This window comes from Triplophysa rosa, linkage group LG20, assembly GCF_024868665.1.
Source record: "Triplophysa rosa linkage group LG20, Trosa_1v2, whole genome shotgun sequence".
Taxonomy (NCBI): Eukaryota; Metazoa; Chordata; class Actinopteri; order Cypriniformes; family Nemacheilidae; genus Triplophysa; species Triplophysa rosa.
Window position 1 is genome coordinate 52580 of NC_079909.1, and position 24959 is coordinate 77538.

General features: G+C 44.5%; 1 protein-coding gene across 2 annotated transcripts; it reads left to right on the top strand.

The window, feature by feature from the left end:
* The first annotated feature begins 2001 nt into the window (after positions 1-2001).
* On the top strand, positions 2002-3606 carry LOC130571440 (uncharacterized). Of its 2 annotated transcripts, none has more exons than XM_057362400.1 (6): positions 2002-2382; positions 2526-2596; positions 2936-3112; positions 3196-3257; positions 3337-3387; positions 3495-3606. In XM_057362400.1, exons 1-6 carry the CDS (start codon positions 2210-2212, stop codon positions 3555-3557), a joined length of 597 nt encoding a protein of 198 aa, XP_057218383.1. In that variant the 5' UTR covers positions 2002-2209; the 3' UTR covers positions 3558-3606. The 2 variants fall into 2 exon arrangements, with proteins under 2 accessions (XP_057218383.1, XP_057218384.1); XM_057362401.1 differs by having other exon boundaries at positions 3346-3387.
* Positions 3607-24959: the final 21353 nt, after the last annotated feature.

Consider the following 24959-nt stretch of genomic DNA (forward strand, 5'->3'; position numbering starts at 1 on the left):
CAGTAATGTAAGATGTAAGATGGGTGTCCAGAAGGAATTGGTTCCACAAACCACGGGCAATGAGAGAGAAAGTTCTGTGTAGAAAACCATTTCAAATCAAACTTATTTCAAGTATTATTAAATTATTATATTGTTTAAATAAGTCAAATTATTGTTTTAACAACGCTAAACTTTAGTGACAATGCGGCTCTACAGATCAATTTTATATTCCCACCAATGTCAAAATCCCAGTCTATCGTGCAACACTGAACACTTTCAACAAAGCAAACAAAATCCAGATTAAAAAGGTTCTAACAAATTAGCTGCATTTAAAAACGGGATTAATTGTGACAGCATGACTTTATAACAGTTTTGAGAGAAAAGATCACTTGGATACAGGTCAAAAGTTATTAAAGCAGCTTTCATGCAAACCTTGCTTCTTAAGCAAAGGCTGAACAACTGCATGCTTAAAGCAGTTCGGAACCAAACCAGTGCCCAAAGATGAGTTCATCAACAGTTGGACACTTGGGCCGATTACTGGGAATGCTGCTTTTATCATATCTGATGGAAAAACATCGAGTGACGATGTGGTTGCCTTCATCTTGCTAACAAGATCAGAAAGTTCCATTAAAGAAACATGTTGTAAATTGTAAAAGATAAATGGACTGGACAGCAAGTTCAAAGACAGGTCTGGGAGCTGTGAGACGAAAGAACAGATAGCACTCACTTTATCCACAAAAATGTAAAAAATTCTCACAGAGCTCAGCTGACAGCTCCCAAAAAAACTTGGACTTCAGATTAATTACTGAATGTATTGTTGAAAATAAACTCCTAGGTCTATGAAAGTCTAGAAATCAGGTCAGAAAAAAAAATTCTATTATAAATTTGATAAAAAAATCTTGACGTGAAACATGACGTCCCAATATTTAACAAACCCTTTATCACACAATTAGATCAAATTGACTCACTGTGAAATGTGTCCATTTACTGTATACCATTCATCATGAATTGCAGTGGTCAACTGTCTTTCACACTTGGGCAGTTCCACATAGCATGTGTCAGTCTGGTGGTGTCACTCCACAACTGTGAAGTTGATTGTTGGTAAAGCCGCCTCAGGAACTATTGGTCTTATTCTCTTGAGGTCCTCGTCTGTGCTACTGTGAATATATAGCTTCATACACAACAATTTATTGTCTCATATAAATTCTTAGTTCAATCTTGCAACCGTTCCAAAAAATGTCCTTCAATAACATAATGGCATTACTCTGCCTGTAAGCATTTAATAAAGCTTAAGTTTGTAATTCTGTTGGTTTACATATGATGGTTCATTAAAGAGAGATTTAGAAGATGCACCTGTCATGAGAAAAGCACAGAGACGGCCCAGATGCGGTGAAAACCAAACTTTATTCGAACACGGCAGATAAGGAACTGACTATACCCGGCCGCGAGCGTTTCAGCCCGTGGTGGTAAGAGGTGACACTGTCCGTGGATGCTGCAACAGCGACCCGGCCGCGAGCATGCCAGCCCGTGGTGGTGAGAAGCGAGGATCCCAGAGGGAGTAGAGCACGGCGGCAAGGACGGAGGATAGGAACCCAGAGAAGGAGAGTCTGGTTGAAAACTGGAGTTCCTCACTCAGTCCGAGTGCCGTGGTGAGAATCCGGACGTGGGTTCCGGCGAGGAAGAAGATCGCCGATCCTCCGGGGAACCACTGGACGCTGACGGCTGCAGACGAACTAGATGCCCACGGGAGCTGCCGGGAGACAGGAAGGTTTCGAGGTGACAGACAAGGTAAGCAGAAATAGCAACGAGACAAAACTATGACTGGCCTAGACAAGAACTTCATCAGATGTGCCGCGGCAGGGTCTGGGTCAGTCTGAACTGGCTACCTAGAGCAACGATCAGACAACGGACGAGAGACACAGAGGGAAATATATAGGGGAAACATAACGAGATGTAAGGATAGTCAGGTGTGGGGTAATTACCGGGGACGAGTGCTTAATGAGAAATAAAGTAACAGGGGCCCGTTTCAATAAGGAGGTTCAACCAACACCGAGTTAAAATGTGAACTCTGAGTTGATTTACTCAGAGAATCGCAACTCTGAGTTTTCGGTTTCAGAACAGGTGATTTCAATTAGTTCAATCCACTCTGAGTAAGTTCACTCTAGGTTACGCGCGTGCACCATTGCTTTAAAAAGCCATCATCAATTGAGCGAAGATAGCACGATTCACCATGGCAACGGCACATGACAAAAAGCGCTCCGTTTATTTCTCGCCAGTCGAATTGGAGGTACTGTTACAAGCGTACAGCGAATATGAGCACATTTTTCGAAAGAAGAGCAACACAGCCGCAGCAGCAAAAGAAAGAGAGTCTGCGTGGGGGAAAATTGCTTCACGTGTTAATGCGTAAGTTTAATTGTCAATCACTTTTATATTCATTTTGTTGAAACCGTCAAAATGTGAATTATATCTAGCTCTACTATATATGTGTATATATATATATATATATATATATATACACACACACACCTATGTTTTTTTTCATGTAGGTGCAATCCTTCTGCAATAAAAAGAACATGGCAGCAGCTGAAAATGAAATATAAAAACATCATTCAGTCAGGTGAGTTTTAAGAAATAAAATGCTCTTGCTTGTTGCATGCCTGACTGGGAAATGTTTGATATATTAATTAAACTGGCCTTGAATGTTATGAGGAGAACCGAGCGCTATGGCTGTAGAAGACAGAAAACTGGCCATGCTTGCACCTGCTCCCCCAAGAAAATCATGGCTGGTTTTTCTAAATCCTGTCTGTGAAACAGCTATGCACTGCTGGATTTGATAGTCTTAGAAACCACAACCAATGAAAGTCATCATCAGTTGCAATGGCCTACCAGAGAAAATCCTCTCTGCATGTCTTAATTAGGGTAATGACAATAAATTGACTATTTCGTGTCTACTCAGCCAATAGAAAGAGGGCAGAGGCACGTAAAACCGGAGGAGGACCTGCACCACCACCTCTGACGGATGCAGAGGAGATGGCCTTGAGCCTTAACACTGGGCGACCAGTGGCTGAGGGAATTCCAGGAGGGAGTTCATCAGAACCTGTCACTCCCCAGGATACAAGTGCTTATATAATATGTAAGAGGTCTACCTATCTTGGTTTGTACAGGCTCTTTCTGATAGTTAAATTGATTTCACTTTGGCCTTTTTCTTTGTCCCAGCAGATTCTGATGGTAATGTTAACCTTGTGGAACCTCTTGTCACAACAGAACCCCAGTCAGTTGTAAGTGGCCTACCCAATGCAGCATAATTTAAGGGCATTCTTAAAAAGTGAATACTACACAAAATGTTCATCTTCACAGGATGAAGGGGATGAAGAAACCTTGTCTGCTGACACAGAGAGGCCTACAGAGGTAATGTTCATTTGATGTATCTCCAAATCACACACTGAGTGTGTAGACCTCTAGAGTGCTAGTTGGTATGTATGCTCAAACTGACATGCTTCTCTTTTTTTGAACAGAGCATGGCAGAACAGGAGGAGGGTCCATCAAATTCTGACACACAGATAAACTCAGTTCAGTAATGTTCAGTAAATGCCATTGTTTGAATCTGCAGACTTTTTTAGAACTCCAACATATAACCTCAGTCTTGTGTTTTTCAGTTGCCAGTTAAGGAGCTATATAAGCTTCATCTCATAAAACAATTACAAAAGACAGATAAAGAACTTGTGTACTTGGACCGTCAGATCCTAAAAACAGATTTGGAAATTGAGCTCCTTAGGCACAAACTAGAGGTGGGTGTACAAAGTAATGGAACAGTCTTACAACCTTATAGGAAACATAACTGTTGCTTTTGTATTTGTAGGACAGAAAGAAGACCAAATGACATGTGATTAAATTGAGTTTATTTAACAGTCCTGTGTTGGTGTGGTTCATTAGTGTCCAAAGACATTGCGGCATATGAGGTCTCTGACCACCCTTCCATCCTGGAAATCCCCATGGTGTATGAGGTCTTCCTCAGGGTCTTGAATTTGTAGGGCAGGGTGTTGCTCCCCTCTAATAATGGCAATATTATGAAGAACAACACATGCCACAATAATGTCACAAGCCCTTTCAGGGGTCACCCTGAGGTGGCGTAGGCACTGGAAACGTGATTTCAACAGGCCTATGGTCATCTCCACCCGGGATCTTGTCCTGTTGTGTGCCACATTGAAGTGCTGCTGGGGGCCTGGCTCAGGTTCTGGGTAAGGGGTTATGAGTGTAGGTTGGCACGGGTAACCCCTATCACCCAGCAGCAGGCCATCGATCTCTCCTGTAAGGTCACATTGGTTTAGTGCTTTTTCACAGAGAGACAGACAGACATGACCATGTGTTCAGTGCATACATTTACTTACCTTGGCCCATTCTGTTGCTCAGAGATGACTCACGATATATCCGTGAGTCATGAACCGAGCCGGGCCACTTAGCCTCCACATTTGTAATTATGTGTGCAGCATCACATATGATCTTTACAGTGACAAACAAAGACATTAGAGTTACTGTACTTGGACACAGTCTTCGACATTATGAAACATTAGGCCATGTCAGTGTACCTGCACATTAATGCTGTGGATGGACTTCCGATTGACATAATCGGCCTCATTTTGGGAAGGAGCGATGATGGGAATATGGGTGCCATCAATGCACCCAATTACATTGGGAAATCCTAAAGGGCATTTTAATTATTAGCTTACTTCCAGAGGTGGCAGCAAGATGTTCTTAGCAGAACAACATTTATTTGATCAGCCTAATTTAGAAAGATGTACACCATTCACCTGCAATCCTGTGAAACTCCTCTTTGACGGCTCTCACAGGTTTATGGCCAGGAAACTTAACAAAAACTTGCAAAAAGTGCTTGAGAGCGAGGCACACTTTTCTTACCGCTCTGCATACTGTTGCCTTGCTAACGTGTTCTTGTTAACGCAGACACCGAGCACGGAACCAGCCACCGGCTAGCCACGTGCTCGACAAACAACAACACAACCCATGTGCAGAAAAATACCCCGACCAGACCAAGAACGTGACAGCACCTCTCAAAAACATACATTATAGATGCTTAATTATTATTTGGAGCATAAGGATTACTAGATAAGGGGTTTAGAATAAAAACAAAATTCTCTCTTCTTTTGTCTGTATTTATGTTCAAATCCAACCCACTTCATATTTCAGGTGCTCTTTAAATATATCATATTTAATGGCTGTTATAATTCAAAGATCATACAATCCTTATCACTAGTGTTAACATAATTCATTATAGGCTTAATATGAAAAAATATGCATTGTGCATAAATAATTTCCAAATAACATTTAATTATATTATAATTTTTTATCAATATGTCTTAAGCAATATATGAATAATCATGATAATAAATGCGAACTATATTAGTATTATTAGCCAAATTAATTTCTTTTTTTATAATAGGACGTCCACATAACTATATAAAAATAATAAAGAGTAAAAATAAAATTATTGGAATAAGTCAAAACTCACATCAACTGTTTGTTGTCTCTTCTCACTCACTCACTCGCGCGCGCACACACACAAACACACAGAGGCAAACACAATTCCACCTCTTTTCTCATTCAGTTCCTGGCTACACACTCACATATCCATAGATTTCTCTGAACCCTCATACAAACTTACATACACACTTACACACACACACACAGAGCCCCTCTGGCTCTCCCTCTCTCTCTCAACCACTCCTTTAGCTTCGCACACACACAGAGGCCTTACACACCAAACCTCTCCTTCTCACACGGTAATCACCTGAACGTCTCATGCACTCTCACACTTTCTCACACACACACACCTTTCTACGAGGACCAACGGCATTCAGGGTTCACCTTTAGCAGATCGCACAAAACACTACTATATAAGCAAAACGCTCAACTTATTTTCAGGGCCCTTATTTTGTGCAGTCAGCTGTTTGGTTCACCCGTCACGGCCATCAGCTTCCTGCCCTCTTGCCTGGATCACATCCAGGGGGGTATCATTAGATGTATTATATCGGTATGAGCAGACTTCGTTCAGGTAGTGTTTCAACACTCCTACTCTACAACAGTTCTTTACAATCTCCTCCCACTGAATGTAAAGTCACTCCCACTGGGCAGAATCTAAATTTCGAATCTCTGCACTCAAAAAATGATTCTTGTCAGTAATTCATATTAGGCAAATAATTTAATTAAAATATATTTAAAAAAGTATAAAATACATATTATTCTTTTGATTTACTTTTACACGACATGAATATAATGCATTCAAGATCAATGTGATTTGCACATGTGATGTGATACACTTTACTTGATTCGTTGCCATAAGGCGCAAATGTAGATGCTGCGCATCCGCCTTAGAGTAAAAATAACTGATGGCGGAAGCACGTTGTTGAGCAGGTTTCTTTTGGAGGGAAGCTGAGCTGTCGAAAGCACGTTGCTTACTCGGCATATTACGAAAGGTAGGATATCTACAAAAAAATTAGGATTCAACAACTGTCTAAATGATACAGCTTTGCCTAATAAGAGACATCGTTTTGCCATCACTGTACTTCACACAAATTAAAATAATAGTTTTGCCATCACATAAGTTACTTTATGCGAATAAACTTAATGTTTTCCTTCTTCTTGTTTAAAACAAGTGTTCTTTTTAATACGTGTTCTCGATTGACTGTTTGCATTTTGCATCTAACAGATTAGCATGCATGCATGATTTAAAAAAATACCGAAAATAACAGCTTCATTATGTCGACATTCATTGGCATTATGGCAAAACGTTGGAATAACACGATAAATCGATCGTATATAAGTATGCAATATTCTTTGCACTTAATGCAGAAACATTCCACAAACACATCTAATCAAGCATGTATACGTTTATCCACCTGCACACGTGTACCGCGGTAAAGTTGTTTTCATATTCGCACATTCGGACTTTCGTGCCCAATATCTTTGTTAATATTAGTGATGTTACGTTCTGAGCCGAGGCTTTGGAGCGTGTGTCGAGAAATTCCGGAAGCTTTCAGTGAAGTGCGTATCGAGGCTTGTATCGCTAGACCAATGACGTCATAGATGACGTCTGAAGCCTCGCTTCCGCGAGTGATTCAGTAAGCGGTTCGAATCTTGCCGCGACATTTTGACAGCTATTTAAACCAAGTACCACAAACACATTCATTGCCCTCTGCCCAGTTAAACCCCGACACTTTCCAGTTTTAGAATAATAATATTGCCCCTTCTGCCTATTATGACCAAATAATTGATTTACACACATTTATTTCAAGCCAGTAGTTAATTACACAGTATGTTATACAATAATTATATTATATACCACCAGAAAAGACACATTATATTCATGTAAATAGATTAGTCTATGTGGAAATTGATTTTTTTTCTTCACCGTTATTTCTTAGCCTTAACTGGTGCAAAATCGTCTCAGGTTACGACTGTAACCATAGTTCCCTGAGATAGGGAACGAGACACTGCGTCATGGAATGACTCTATGGGGGAACACCAGCAGCGTGACTCGCGTGAAATTGTGTATGGAACTAACTCGCGATTTATAGTCGCGAGGAGATGACGTCACGGATGACGTCATGAGTGACGCGAATACCGGAAGGTATAAATAGACCGCGGTAAACAGCGACAACTCAGCTTCTGTAAAAAAATGAAGCAAAAGCTACAGGCACAAGGAGTATGGCAATGAGACGCAGTGTCTCGTTCCCTATCTCAGGGAACTATGGTTACAGTCGTAACCTGAGATGTTCCCTTTCGAGGGAACTCAACACTGCGTCATGGAATGACTCTATGGGGGACGACATGCCCACTACGCCATAGTGAGTTGTGACTGTCCTGGTGTGAAGGTGTCTACGCACATTCTAGGACATAAGAACCTGGGATCCAGGTAAGGAAGAAAGGTCTAGATTGTAGAACCTCATAAATGTATGCGGGGAAGACCAACCCGCAGCATCACAAATATCTTGCATAGATGCCCCCAACAGAAGGGCCTGCGAAGAGGCCATACTCCTAGTAGAATGAGCCCTGACTCTTAGAGGTGAAGGCCTTCCGCGCACCTCATAAGCCAAAGAAATTGCCTCTACGACCCATCTACTGATGGTCTGTTTAGAGGCCGGCTGACCTCTACCTCGAGGTCCAAAGCAGACCAACAATTGGTCAGACTTTCTCCACAGAGAAGTCCTTCCTATATACTCCTGCAATGCCCTGACCGGGCATAATAAATATAACCTTTGGTGATCCGCCAACTCGTGGGGCGGAGGGTAAAAGGCCTGGAGAACTAGGGTCCTGGCAACATTGCGAGGTACCTTCGGAACATATCCCGGTTTAGGGTGCAGAATAGCCTTGATATTCCCTGGGGCGAACTCCAAACATGGGGGGGACGCCGAAAGAGCTTGCAGGTCACCTACCCTCCTCAGAGAGGTAATGGCTAGTAAGAAGGCCAGCTTGAGGGATAAATTTTTGTCTGAGCTGGACTCCATAGGCTCAAAAGGTGCCTGGGAAATCCCGTCTAGGACTATGGCTAGGTCCCACGCCGGAACTCTGGTCTGAGAAGGAGGTCTCATTCTTACGGTGCCACGCAGGAAACGAACGACCAAGGGGTGTCTCCCCACTGACCCCTGAGGCAGAGGGGAGTGAAAGGCAGAGATAGCTGCCACATATACCTTGATAGTAGAAGGAGCTAGACCTGTAGAAAAACGGTCTTGAAGAAACTCTAGAACTGAAGCCAACGGGCAGTTAACTGGGTCCAAATTCCTGTCATTACACCATAAGGTGAACAATCTCCACTTCAAGGCATAAAGTTTCCTGGTGGAGGGAGCCCTAGAATTCAGGATGGTCTCAACAACCTCAGTTGAGAGACCTTGGTTTAACAATTCACTCCCCTCAGTGGCCAAGCCCAAAGTTTCCACAACTCTGGGCGGGGGTGAAATATTGTACCCCTGGCTTGAGTTAGGAGGTCCCTCCTCAGAGGAATCTCCAATGGCTGACCCGCTAGGAGTGTCAGAAGATCTGTGAACCAAACTCTGGCAGGCCAAAAGGGGGCTATTAATAAGAGGCTGACCCCTTCCTGTCGGACTCTCTCTAGAACTCCTGGGAGCAGAGCGACTGGGGGAAAGGCATACAGAAGCTGCCTCGGCCACTTCTGTACCATGGCATCCAGTCCCAATGGGGCTGGATGAGTCAGAGAAAACCACAGAGGGCAATGAGACGTCTCTTGGGACGCAAACAGATCGATCTCGGCTCGGCCGAACCTTTCCCAGATCTGCTCCACCACGTCGGGGTGGAGTCTCCATTCCCCGGGCCTCAGCCCCTGCCTTGACAGCATGTCTGCTCCCACATTCTGAACTCCAGGGATGTACATCGCCCTGAGCGATATAAACTTCTCCTGGGCCCAGAGGAGGACCTGGTGCGCCAGTTTGCAGAGAGGGCGTGACCTCAGGCCCCCTTGATGATTTATGTAAGAGACCACTGATGTATTGTCTGTTCTGACTAGAACATGATGGCCTCTGAGGACTGGGAGGAAGTACTTCAGTGCTCGTAGTACAGCTAACATCTCCAGGCAATTTATGTGCCAGTGGTGATGCTGCTCTCTCCACAGCCCACTGGCTGAGTGACCTTCCACTATTGCCCCCCAGCCTGTGAGGGACGCATCCGTCGTCACTATCTTCCTGTGACATTGAGCCCCCAATTTCAGACCTTGATTCAGAAACCAAGGTTTCTTCCATATAATCAGGGAACGAAGGCATCTGCGCGTAACTCTGATCATACGGAACGGGTTGCCTCTCGGGGAAAACCCTTTGCTCTTTAGCCACCACTGTAAGGGTCTCATATGCAGTAGGCCAAAAGGAATCACGTTGGACGCTGCTGCCATTAATCCCAATATTTTCTGAAAATACTTGACAGTGTAGGTCTGACCTAACTTGATCCTGGACACCGCTGTCAGGATCGATTCGACACGTGCAGGAGACAACTGTGCCTGCATTGCGACCGAATCCCACACTACCCCAAGAAATGTAATCTTCTGTTGGGGAGTTAAGTTGCTCTTTTTGGCATTGAGCCGTAACCCCAGACTCTTCATATGGTCGAGGACGAGATCTCGATGTTGAACCGCCATCTCGTGAGACTGTGCTAATATTAGCCAGTCGTCTATGTAATTTAGTATGCGGATCCCTTGAAGTCTCAATGGAGCAAGGGCTGAATCCATGCATTTTGTGAAGGTACGTGGGGAGAGAGCTAGGCCGAATGGAAGAACTCGATATTGATAAGCTTTGCCCCCGAAAGCGAACCTGAGAAACTTCCGATGTCGAGGAAGGATAGATATGTGGAAGTATGCATCCTTCAGATCTATCGTGGCGAACCAGTCCTCTGATCTGATTCCGGCCACGATAATAGGGATAGTGAGCATCTTGAACTTGTATCTCCTCAGAGATTTGTTGAGATGTCTCAGATCCAAAATGGGCCTCAGCCCTCCATCCTTTTTTGGAACTATGAAGTACCGACTGTAAAAACCCGTTTGACTCTCGTGGGGGGAAACATACTCTATGGCCCCTTTCGCTAAGAGAGACAACACCTCTTGTTCTAACAGCCGAGCTTTTTCGGGGTCCACCTCGGTGGAGAACACCCATTGCGTGAGATTGGGGAGCTTCCTCCACTCGTGGAAGAAGTACACTAAGAGAGTCAGCCTCTCGATGCTGACTCCAGGAGTGTGAAGTTCGGTGCCCTGAAGCGATTGAACGGCAGGGGATGATGACCCCTTTACCTTCTTTCTTATGAACACTAGGTCTACAGCGTCTTTGGGTAGACTCTGTGCTGTGAAAGTCAACGTGTCCCGAAGCGTCATAGACGGCGGGGTTAACGTATACTCTTCCAGAGGGCTTCTTGAGAGGACAGGACTCATCTGACCTCCAAGAGGGGGCGCCCTCTGATTCCCTGTCGCAACGTCAGGGTTTTTTGGCAGCAGACTTCCGATTTGAGACGATGGTAGTTCTCAAATCGGGTCTAGCCTGTTTAGCAGGATATCGAGGTTGCTGACTTGACCCCCAAGCTCTCTGAGGGGGGGCACGAGTAGCAACACTCTGTTTCTGCTGCTGTCTATATGCGCTTGTGGATGGCACTGGCTGGGGCTGCCCTCGGGCTACAGGCCTCTGGGGATAAGAACGGCGAGGAATAAATGTATTAAAAGCGGCCGATTGGCGCTTTGCCTCTTGGTACCGGTCAACAACAGTGTTGACCGTGTCACCAAAGAGGCCTTGAGACACAAGCGGTGCATCAAGAAGCACCGACTTGTCCTTTTCTTTAATGCCTGATAAATTCAGCCATAAATGTCTCTCCGTGGCTACCAGTGCCGCCATGGAGCGGCCAGTACTTTGGGCTGTCTCCTTGGTAGCCCGGAGAGTGAGATCTGCCACTGTCTTGAGCTCAGACAGTAGCCCAGGATCTAGGACCTCACCCTCTTTAATCTCCCCCAGCAAGTCAGCCTGGTATGCTTGCAAAAGACCCATGGTGTGTAGACATGAGCCAGCCCGACCTGCAGCCATGTAAGCCTTGCCCACCAGACTAGACGTAACACGGCATGGTTTGGTGGGCAATGTTGGGGGTTTCAAGGATGATGCCGCTTCTGGTGAAAGATAAGTTGCCAGTGTATCTTCCACCTTGGGCATCATCCCATAGCCTTTGTCTCTAGCCCCTAAGACTGTGGAGAAGCTAGCAGACGTGGTGGCTATACGTGAGGAGTATGGCTTTCTCCACGATTTAGACAGCTCATCATGTAAATCAGGAAAAAACGGAAACCCCCTACGCTGAGGCTGTACCCGCTTTATTAAGAACCTTTCGTCTAATTTGCTAGCGGGCTTAACCTCCGTTTGCTCTATGGGCCAGTCAACATTCAGTTTTGCTGCCGCCCGGGCAACAACCTCCACAATCTCCTCATACCCAGGGGAAAGAGGAATTTCATGAAATTCCTCTAATATATCTGTATTAATACTAGCACTCTCTTGGTCCTCAAAACTAGAGCAGTGCATAGAGCTCTCGGACGGGGCGGGAGAAGCCGCCATGCGGGCTCCCGAATCCCTCCCGAAAGCACTGTGACTGGGGGACTGAGAAGAGGCAGAAGCCGTCTCAGCACCCCCACGAAGCTCCATCTGCGAGCCCCATGATCTGAGACGCCGCGCCGCCTCGACAGAAGCGGGTCCCGAACCATGAGGCTTGCGGATTTTGCCTGACTCGTCAAACAAAGCTGCACGGGAGTTGAGCGTTCTGAGGGGTAACCACAGACAGTGTTCACAGGCAGCTCCCTCGAGAGCTGCCTTAGCATGCTCAGCTCCCAAACATTCTACACATAACTCATGTGTATCCCCACCAGTAATGTATCTAGGGCAGGGTATAGCACACGGTTTATAATTTAACTTTCTCTTACTCATTTTACTAAAATTATCTATTTCAACTCGTTGATAACTTTAGAAAAGGAACAAGACACATTCACATACACAGAGCGCTTTGCTGAAATGGCAGAAGCTGAGTTGTCGCTGTTTACCGCGGTCTATTTATACCTTCCGGTATTCGCGTCACTCATGACGTCATCCGTGACGTCATCTCCTCGCGACTATAAATCGCGAGTTAGTTCCATACACAATTTCACGCGAGTCACGCTGCTGGCGTTCCCCCATAGAGTCATTCCATGACGCAGTGTTGAGTTCCCTCGAAAGGGAAACAGTGTATCACAGACCACATCTGGCACATCTGTAATGTATCTGCTTGTTTTACCCTTTTTGGCCACCAGATGGTATTGTGAGCAAATGAAGCCTCGAGAAATGAACCCTTTTGTGAACCACTTGGCTAAAAAGCTTCAAAGCTTCAAGAGGCTTCATCTCGCCACCACTAGTTAATATGCATTTAAAAAGGATACTAACAATTAATAGTCAGTAGCGACTATGATGAGAAGTAATTACATATATTTTATCTGCACGAGTCGACGTTTTAAAAGGCTGAAAAACACGTTCATGTCTATGGAAGGATGTGACATCATCACCATCAGAGGGACTGTCTGCAAATGTCACCATGTGTGGTTAACATACAAACATTGCATACTCATTGCAACGAGAGAAATGCAGTTGAAATTGTTAATTAAAATTGCTCATGCTGTTATCTACTGTAAATACTGTGATGTAACTGCTTTTTGCACGTTGTGTAAAAATGAAAAGGGAGCTCTATTATAATGTATATTGATATATTTTATTTCTTGTAATTGTTCATATTTTCTAGGACTATATGTTTTAGGAATGTTTGTTGCACCACAGCAAGTCATAAGAATCGGGTGTTATCCTTGTTATTCTCGTGGCTAAGCTCTAAGAAAGAACAATATTAGGCTACTGGATTTTTTGTAAATAAAATATGACATATTTCATGTTATGAAATACTTGTTTTTTACTCTTCCTTTGTTATGTATTTGTTTATGTATTTGTTGTCTTTCTTATGTATTTCACCTTATTATGTATGGAATTGTTAAAATGTGGAAGATTAAGTGAACATGTATGCAAACATAAAAAAATATTTTATACTAATTTTCGTAATGTTGTAATTTAGAAATATTACACAATACATAATCCTGCTTGCGACTCTTTTGAGATTAAAATAGCTACCAGTCTTTTATGTCTTTTATGCACACTTGCAGAGCCTGTAGTTTATCTAAACTAATTAATTATTTTTTTATTATTTTTTATTATTATTAATTAAACTTAACTAATGGAAAGATTGAATGGCACCGATTGAATCTCTTGCTGTGTCGCAGTTTACATTAAAGGGGCGCAGTCCCTTCGATTCACATCGGTGTTGAATGACGCTGCAAATGATTTTCAGTATATCCCCTTGGTGTTCGGTGCCTTCACCGAAGAGCACGGCACATCGTAACTGACCGGGCATCTTACTGGAAAACAAATTTAGCATGGTGGCCATCTCAGCTGCGTTTCCCGATAACGTTGTCTCTTGGAGTGCTACGAAGACTAAAGGAACACCTTAACTCCAGTTAGGCTATACCTTTTCTAGGCGTGTTTCCCGAACTGAGATATAATTTAAGAATGACGGTCAATAACTTACAGCAACTTGTTGCATTGGTTTTACCATAGACACTACATTCAGCTCGATAGCTCTCAAGCAAACACACTGGTTCATCACAGACCAATTGTTAAATGTTAGGCTCATTCAAAACAACATTTAACGACTCTTAATTGTAAGAGTTTTTGCTTTTTATGGTCAATAACTTCACCCAACATGTTGCATTGGTTTTACCATAGACACTACATTCAGCTCAATAGCTCTCAAACAAACACACTGGTTCATCACAGACCAATTGTTAAATGTTAGGCTCATTCAAAACAACATTTAACGACTCTTAATTGTAAGAGTTTTTGCTTTTTATGGTCAATAACTTCACCCAACATGTTGCATTGGTTTTACCATAGACACTACATTCAGCTCAATAGCTCTCAAACAAACACACTGGTTCATCACAGACCAATTGTTAAATGTTAGGCTCATTCAAAACAACATTTAACGACTCTTAATTGTAAGAGTTTTTGCTTTTTATGGTCAATAACTTCACCCAACATGTTGCATTGGTTTTACCATAGACACTACATTCAGCTCAATAGCACTCAAACAAACACACTGGTTCATCAGGGATCATCTCTAAAATGTTGTGCTCACTACAGACAACACATAACGACTCTTAATTGTAAGAGTTTTTGCTTATTTGGGTCAATAACTTCACCCAACATGTTGCATTGGTTTTACCATAGACACTACATTCAGCTCAATAGCTCTCAAGCAAACATACTGGTTCATCAGGGACCAATTGTTAAGCGTTAGGCTCATTCAAAACTACATTTAACGACTCTTAATTGTAAGAGTTTTTGCTTATTTTGGTCAATAACTTCACCCAACATGTTGCATTGGTTTTACCATAGACACTACATTCAGCTCAATAGCTCTCAAGCAAACACACTGGTTCATCACAGACCAATTGTTAAGTGTTAGGCTCATTCAAAACAACATTTAACGACTCTTAATTGTAAGAGTTTTTGCTTATTTTGGGGTCAATAACTTCACCCAACATGTTGCATTGGTTTTACCATAGACACTACATTCAGCTCAATAGCTCTCAAACAAACACACTGGTTCATCACAGACCAATTGTTAAGTGTTAGGCTCATTCAAAACAACATTTAACGACTCTTAATTGTAAGAGTTTTTGCTTATTTTGAGGTCAATAACTTCAACCAACAAGTTGCATTGGTTTTACCATAGACACTACATTCAGCTCAATAGCTCTCAAACAAACACACTGGTTCATCACAGACCAATTGTTAAGTGTTAGGCTCATTCAAAACAACATTTAACGACTCTTAATTGTAAGAGTTTTTGCTTATTTTGAGGTCAATAACTTCACCCAACATGTTGCATTGGTTTTACCATAGACACTACATTCAGCTCAATAGCTCTCAAGCAAACACAATGGTTCATCAGGGACCAATTGTTAAGCATTAGGCTCATTCAAAACAACATTTAACGACTCTTAATTGTAAGAGTTTTTGCTTATTTTGGTCAATAACTTCCAGCAACCTGTTGCATTGGTTTGGCCATAGACACTACATTCAGCTCTCAAGCAAACACACTGGTTCGTCACAGACCAATTGTTAAATGTTATGGGCTGCGTTTCCTGATAACGTTGTCTCTTAGCGTGCTGCGAAGACTCTAAAGGTATATCTTACCTACATGTATACCTTTTCTACGTTTGTTTCCCGAACTATACCCTAGCAGGTAACTTTCCTACGTGCCACGTTAACAGGTGCTGTCCATGGCGGTGGTGCTGAATTAATGGATATCGATCGCTCGACAATCAATTATTCACTCTATACAGGGACTGCATTATGTGAGATAGCGACGTTCTTTATTAAATAAGCACGTTAGAAATAGCTGAGATTACATTTATTAGGACTCAATAAAAACCAAATTACAAACTAAATCCAACTATGGATTTTATTTAATTGTGAAATGAGTGTGCGAACCCGCAATCTCATGCCCAAATTTCTCAACATGCTACACTAACTGGCAGTATGGTCATTTATATAAAAAGTTCTCAAACTTTGGGTCATAAGGAGGATCACGCAAAGCCGCTTGCTGTTGCGGTGCTTTAATAAAGTGTATTCCAGCAACTAACAATTAGACTTGTATAGTTCACAAGTTTATTGTGCTTGCACACTGGATGCGCAAGTTACGCGTTTACAATTTCAAGAGGAATAATATAAACAAGTATGCCATAATTGTGCAGCCCTAAAATGAGGTATTTTGATATTGCAATTAAATTTATTCATTCATGACAAGAAAAATAAAGAGTTATGAATGTGTGTTTTTTCCCTATTTGCTCATTTAATAGTGTGCCATGAGATACCTTTCATTGTACCTGTGTTTGGGAACCCCTGGTTTATATTATCATAATATATGTTGCTATAGTGTCTTTATTTACTCAATAAAAGTGCAGAACGCGGAACATATAATCAACAGCTATAGCAGGAAAAACACCTGAATTTAGGGGCTGCTCCGTTGAGTTTGTCTCGAGTTAGACCAACAAGATCTAAAAGCTGGTGAATTTGCTGCTGTGGCAGGTAAACTTTTATTTTCTATAATTATACCTGCAGCATAAATTGTAGCAGGTTTTCACTGTGTAGTGCCTGAGACCGATCACACACGCAATAACTAGTTATATTTCTTAAATATAACAACAACACCCAACCAGCAAGTTAGTCGCCAGGGGGTCTAACCCCAATCTGAAAATAACACCTAGGCACAGGACCAGATCTCTGGTGACCATAGAAACCCACACCAAACCATCAAGATAAGAGTATATTACGACCGAATGGAATGTAGGGAGATGAACTCTCTTTACTCACTTTGGGGACAGACATACAATCCTAAATACATCTGTGGCAAGGGGGGCATGGTTCAGCGAAGTCTGCAGCGGGAGAGAGAGTGAGGAGACGAGCGGTGAGTGAGTGGCGCTCGCACAAATAATGAATACCTGTGCCAGGCTTAAAAGCAGCAAGGCAGAGACAGTCGGAGAGAGAGACCGGAGCTGACGGCTGGTTACGAGGGACTCTGGGCGAGTGAGCTGAGAACTTGGAGCAAGAGGATCTGGCCAAGAAAGACTGTTCATCCACGGAAGTGGGAGTGTTTTGATTTATGCGCGTACAGCGCTTGTGTAAATTATTAGTAATAAAAGTTCATAGTCGTCAGCTCTATTCCAGCCTCTTCCTTCCTGTTCCCTTGAAATCTTGTTACACTGGCGCCGAAACCCGGGATGGAAGGAAGTAGGAGCGCCACGACCGGGGGTCTGGTCCGTCCGGTTCGCCGTTTGCAGAGGTGATTTCGTCACTCGCGGTCCTCCATCAGGAACAACATAGAGCATTGCTGCAGCTCCGGGAGGACTAGGATGTACGTTTCCAGGCGGTCCTCCTGGCTCAGCAAGAGGACCGCGAGTCATTCCGGAGCTGGATGCACTGGGAGGTTCGAACGGGGCCTCGCGCCGACCTGGTCCTCCAGAAAATGGGCCCACAGGATGATGCCGAGGCCTTACTCGGGCTCTTTGAGCGGGTAGCGGTCGCGAGGGGTTGGCCGGAGGATCAGTGGGCCCTACACCTCATACCGCTTCTCTCTGGAGAGGCCCAGGTGGCAGCGCAGCAGTTACCCCCGGAGAATCTCCTGGTGTACGCTGAGCTGAAGAAGGCCATCTTGCAGCGGGTCGGCCGGAGCCCTGAGGAGTATCGCCAGCGATTCCGATCGCTGGGGTTGGCGGAAACCGGCCGACCCTACCTGCTAGCTCAGCAGCTCTGGGACTCCTGCCGCAAATGGCTGATGGCTGGAGGAAGCGACGTCGCGAGCATCGTGGATAAGGTGGTACTGGAGCAGTTCACGACATGTCTGCCCCGGAGAACAGCAACCTGGGTCCAGTGCCACCGTCCGACGTCGCTGGACTCGGCCATCCAGCTGGCGGAAGACCACCTGGTTGCATGCCCTGGAATAGGGGAAATTTTACCAGCGGTCTCTCTCCCCACGCCCGCAGCCCGACCGATACCAGCACCACGGTCCCGCCCACCGATCCCGCCGAGGGGAGGACCCCGGGGACGCGGAGCCTACGGGACCGGACCGACCGACGGAGGGGGAACCTTGGCCGGCAGGTCCGCCGGGCTGGAGACGACCAGCCACCCCTACGCCATGCCCTACAACCCGCCTGCCTCGCCCTCCCCACGCCAGTTAGCGGGCCCACTCCCTGCCATCGGGGTGGCGGGAAAGCCTGGGCCGGCTTGTTGGCACTGCGGCGACCCGGACAATTTCCTAGATCGATGCCCGGTGATGGACGTAGGGACCATGATCCGGGTCCCCGACGAGCCACGAGCTGCCCCTGGTCCGGCTGGCCTGTACCAAATACCCGTGAGTATTGGGGGGGTACAAACCAGGCTTTGGTGGATTCAGGTTGCAACCAAACCTCCATCCACCAAAGCCTGGTTCGTCTCGGGGCATGGGGTAAAAGCCGCGAGGTTAAAGTGCGGTGTGTTCACGGGGATGTGGTGAAATACCCTTTGTTGAGGCTGCCCATTAAATTTAGGGGGGAAAAGCATAGCGTAGAGGTGGCGGTTAATCCTCACCTCAGGCATCTGCTAATTTTGGGGACGAATTGGTCGCTTTTTCCTAAATTACTGGGGTTATTGTGTGCGGATGCCTCTTGGCGAACGAAGCACGGTAGGGGAGGCTGTGTGCATGTGGGTAGTGTGGTGCCGGGTCCGTCGGAGCCGAACTCCGGGGAGCCACGCGAGATTGAGAGGTTGGTACGCTCAGATCGCGATAACTTTCCCCTCGAGCAGGCTCAGGATGCGACGCTGAAAAGGGCATTTGAGCAGGTTGCATCCATCGACGGACAGCCGATTCAGCCCACACGTGCCCTCTCCTACCCGTATTTTGCTATAAGAAAGAATCGGTTATATCGAGTGACCCAAGACACTCAGACAAAGGAAGATATAACCCAGTTGTTGATTCCGAAAAGCCGTCGGGAAATGCTTTTCCAGGCAGCTCATAGTAACCCAATGGCAGGTCACTTAGGGCAGATTAATACACTGAGTCGCCTCATGGCCCGATTCTTTTGGCCGGGCATTCACGACAACGTGCGCAGGTGGTGCGCGTCTTGCCGCGAATGTCAGTTGGTAAACCCACCGGCCACCCCAAAAGCGCCTTTGCGCCCTCTTCCGTTAATGCAGGTCCCCTTCGAGAGAATTGGTATGGACCTCATCGGGCCATTAGAGCAATCTGCAAGGGGATATCGCTTTGCATTGGTCCTGGTGGACTATGCAACGCGATATCCCGAAGCAGTGCCTCTCCGCAGCATTTCCGCGAAAAGTGTTGCGGACGCCCTGTTTCGGATCATCTCCCGGGTGGGGTTCCCCAGCGAGATCCTCACCGATCAAGGCACGGCGTTCATGTCACGTACGTTACGTGAACTGTACGAATTACTGGGCATTAAATCGATTCGCACCAGCGTCTTCCACCCACAGACCGACGGACTGGTGGAACGATTTAATCACACGTTGAAAACCATGATTCGTAAGTTCGTCCACGAGGACGCCAAGAATTGGGATAAATGGTTAGAGCCCCTCTTATTCGCAGTACGAGAGGTCCCCCAAGCCTCCACGGGGTTTTCCCCCTTTGAGCTCCTCTATGGGGCGTCAGCCTCGTGGGGTGCTGGACGTCCTGAAGGAGAACTGGGAGGACGGGCCTTCCTCAAGTAAGAATGAAATTCAATATGTCCTGGACCTGAGAGCAAAACTCCAGACACTGGGGCGGCTGTCGCTGGAGAATTTGCTACAGGCCCAGGACAAACAAAGCCGTCTGTATAATCGGGATTCTAACCTGAGAAAATTCACGCCGGGAGAGAAGGTGCTTGTATTGCTCCCGACATCTAGCTCTAAATTACTTGCGAAGTGGCAAGGACCCTTTGCGGTCACACGGCAAGTCGGGGACCTCGACTATGAGGTCATTCGGACGGATAGGGGAGGCGCACGTCAGATTTACCACCTCAACCTCCTTAAAAAATGGAGCGAGGACGAGGCAGTGATGCTGGTGACGGTGGTATCCGCAGAGGAGGATCTCGGGCCAGAAGCAAATGTTAAACCGCATTCCATTGCTCTGGCCCCCGGGGAAGACCACCTCTCACCCTCGCAGCTCACTGACCTGGCCCTCCTACAGGCGGAGTTTGCCGATGTGTTTTCTCCCCTTCCAGGCCGAACGAATCTCATACAGCACCATGTCGAAACCGAACCGGGGAAGTGATGCGTAGTAGAGCCTACCGTTTACCTGAACACAAAAAAAGGTTGTTCAGGCAGAATTAGAGGCCATGTTAGATTTGGGGGTAACAGAAGAGTCCAACAGTGACTGGGCGAGCCCGATAGTTTTGGTTCCCAAAACAGACGGCTCGGTCAGGTCCACCGTGGACTACCGCAAAGTTAATTCAGTCTCGAAATTCGACGCTTACCCAATGCCCCGGGTCGACGAATTGTTGGACCGGCTGGGCTCGGCTCGTTTTTATTCGACGCTGGACTTAACAAAAGGGTACTGGCAGATCCCCCTAACACAAGTATCCAAAGAAAAGACAGCCTTCACCATGCCGTTCGGATTACACCAATTCGTAACCCTTCCGTTCGGATTGTTTGGAGCCCCGGCAACCTTCCAGCGCCTCATGGACCGTGTCCTCCGACCCCATGCGACGTATGCCGCTGCTTACTTAGACAATATCATTATCCATAGTAACGATTGGCAGCGGCATATGGAGCATCTGAGTGCGGTCCTGAGGTCGCTGAGGGAGGCTGGGCTCAATCCGAAGAAGTGTGCGATTGGGCGGGTGGAGGTCAAGTATCAGGGCTTCCACTTAGGTCATGGGCAGGTGCGTCCCCAAATTGATAAGACCGCAGCAATTGCGGCCTGCACGAGGCCTAAGACCAAAAAGGAGGTGAGACAGTTCCTGGGGTTGGCGGGATATTATTATAGACGGTTTGTGCCTAAATATTCGGAGCTCACCAACCCGCTGACTGATCTCACTAAAAAGGAAGTACCAGATACGGTCCAGTGGACGGAGCGGTGCCAGCAGGCCTTCACCAAATTGAAGGCTGCCCTGTGTGGCGGGCCACTCGTACATTCCCCTAACTTTTCTCTCCCTTTTATCCTGCAGACCAACACGTCGGACAGAGGGCTCGGCGCAGTACTGTCCCAGCTGGTGGAGGGTGAGGAAAGGCCGGTGCTGTACCTGAGCCGCAAGCTCTCGAAGAGGGAAGCTAGGTACAGCACCATAGAGAAGGAGTGTTTGGCCATCCGGTGGGCTGTCCTCACCCTCAGATACTACCTGCTGGGGCGGGAATTCACCCTCTGTTCGGACCACGCTCCCCTCCAATGGCTCCACCGCATGAAAGACACCAATGCCCGGATCACCCGTTGGTATCTTGCTTTACAGCCTTTTAAATTCAAGGTGGTCCACAGGCCGGGTGCACAGATGGCTGTGGCCGACTTCCTCTCCCGGGCAAGGGGGGGGAGGACTGCAGGCCGGATGGCTCAGCTCAGAGTGAGCTGAGAACTTGGAGCGAGAGGCTCTGGCCAAGAAAGACTGTATCATCCACGGAAGTGGGAGTGTTTTGATTTATGCGCGTACAGCGCTTGTGTAAATTATTAGTAATAAAAGTTAATAGTCGTCAGCTCTATTCCAGCCTCTTCCTTCCTGTTCCCTTGAAATCTTGTTACAACATCTCTATACACTCTAAGAAGAAAATGTTAAAAAATGAACCCTTTGAGGTTCCTGGAGATTTGAACTGTGGGGGAACCTTAAAGTTTCATTTTTGAACCTTTTTAAAAAGGTTCCAATTGGAACCCTCTCTTAATGGTGCATTAAAGAACCAGCAGAGTTCCTTTTGGAACCCTTTTCTAGCCACCATTTCAGTAGTATTATTATTACTATTGTTATTATTATATTACACATTATACTATAACATTTCATAACACGGACACAACACATGATTCTCCATTAAATATTTATTGCGTGCATGCAAAAATTTCAGACAAAACACAAAAGTACAATACATTTTATTTAAAATCTGATTGTGATGTGTATGACATTAACAAAGTAAAATAATTATGAAATAAAGCAACACCACCTCACTGCATCCATTTATTTAAACAAAGAAAAATGCCCATTTTAATCTGTAATATGTGATCATTTACTCACCATCATATTCCAAACCCTGCTGACTCTCTTTCCTTAGCAGAGCACAAGAGAAAAATGTTTTCTTATTGACTAGCGTTTCTGTATGTAAGTGAATGGTGACTCAGTAACATTCTTCCTAACATCAGCCATAAACAGAGAGAAAGTCCATAAAGTAATGTATCTAGTGAAGAGCTGTGTATATCCCAGTTGTATGATCCTTCAGTACTGCAGGGTGCCAGTTTCAGGTCTGTTTTTTTTTTAAAGTGCAATAATAAGTCATACAAATACAACACTAAAAAAAAAACAATTTAAAAAACATTTACAATTTCCTTTTCCCCATCAGCTCCCGCATTGCATGTAGGCTTCACTGACACCTGAGAGAAATAAAAACAGACAAATTAATAAAATAACAATTAACTTTAACATCTTCAACTCTGTAGTTTTAGATTTAGATCTTAATGACATCCCACACAGTAGATCACAGTAGAGGGATATGTATCATCAGTAACATCAAGATGCCACAGCCTGAGGTAATGATAAGGATCATTCATTCATGTTCATATTGCTGTCATTGTGTATTGTCCAAAGATTTAAACAAATTTTATTTTGGTGTTTTAGCATCATTGTTTCAAGAAACTAAATAAATCCCCTTAAAACTGACCAGAAATACTGAATGGAGAGAGAGGCAAGAAATCTGAATATAAATAATATGCCTGCGATGGTAATCCAGATTATTGAGGAAAACTTGCTCAGTGTATTGCACGGACAAATTCTGCAGCACAGCCAAACCATAGTGTATGATGGCCTACTAAATAAAAAATGTTCATTTAAATATACCTTTATACTAATACAGATTAGCAAACCACTTTACTCAGAACTCTACATACAGTAAATTCACCATCGTAAACATGATGTTTGCATACCGTACAGTGGGCTTTAAAAGTGCAGAGCAGGAGAAGGCACAAATGCATAACATGGGGCGGACACAGCTCTGGAAACAGATCAGTGAAACTCATTTGTGTTATGTTGTGTCCTCTGCAGTACTCCTTCAGGCCACAAGCCTGTCTCAATAAGATATATTATTCACAGATTATGCATTTATCAATTTAGATCAAACATTACCTGTAGCATGTTCCTTGTGGTTAGGCATAAATGGAGATCAAGGATTATCCGCTCATTATAATTATGTAGGCTTTTGACTCTTTGTACAGGTTGTGGGTCCCACATTAATGGCAACATGACAGTAGAGAGACACATCTGGAAAACCACAAATTCAACAGAAAACACATGGAATGATTAAATGCTATACAGTAATATACCACAGTAAACTTGATCAAGAAATCAATAGATTGGTTTCAGTTACGTAAATATTCAGTCTTGTCATGTAAATAATCATAATTAAGATTAAACAAACATTAAAGGGATACAGTACTTCACCCAAAAATGAAACTGCTGTCATCATTTCCTCTGATTGTTCCAAATCTGTATACATTTCTTTGTTCTGCTGGAAGATATTTGGAAGAATGTCAGATCTCATCCCCTATTGACTCCCATAGTATTTATTTTCCCTATTGCAGTAAATGGGGGATGAGATCTGACATTCTTCCAAATATCTTCCGGTGTGTTCAGCAAAACAAAGAAATGTATACATGTTTGGAAGAATCTGAGGGTGAGTAAATGATGACAGAATTTTCATTTTTCAAAGTATCCCTTTACAATAGACTACTGCTGACTTAATGCAGCTGACCGACACAGAATGTATTAACATGTTAATATCTTATGAAGTTTAGTTCATGTACTGGACAGAATAAATTACAATAGTCACTAAATCAGCACATAGTTTACATTAATAAACAGACTGTTTATTTCTGCCAGAACAGATGTATGTTTGTTGTGCCGCCTTGAAGACAACAGTTACTATGGCTGTTCAATAAGAAAGCACAATGTTTTTAACGTTAAACACATAAATATTAATTTAAATTCATTACTTACGCTCTGATTGTTGTCCATATTGTGTTAATGCGGTTCATCCATTTTGCAGGTGCGTTGTCACCTGCGTCTTTTAGCATCCCTCAGTGATATATGTTTATCGTTTTCTCTGAAGTGAGGGGTGAAATAATTAACACAAATGTTGCCTTTGTAGCCCTAAACATCTCTCTTAATAACTTTTCACTTTCCTAAATAGAAAAAAAGGTCACTTTGACATCGGTGAACTAAAAGAGCTTCAGTCTGTATTTTAAGTGAAAGTGACCTATTTGTCAGGTATGGTGACCCATACCCGATATGTGACCTCTGCATTTAACCCATCCAGAGAGTAGTGAACACACACACATCCGGAGCAGCGCCTTGCTTTGATCAAGGGCAACTCAGTCATTAGCCGCCGGCCCTGAGGATCGAGCCGGCAACCTTCTGGTCATGAGTACGACTCTCTAACCATTAGGCCACGACTGCCCCATTAACCATGGTTCCAGTCAAATACTTTACAGTTTCTTAACGTTTCGCATAAAATGACTGCAAGCGTTTTGGATGTGACGTCTCCCTGCGCTCGGGCTTGATTGATCTGCCCTGAGTTCATAGGTCGTATGTCCGACTATGAGCGCAGTTTCCGATGTAATTTCCAAGTAGTATATGGGAAGAAGCATTCCGGATTTGC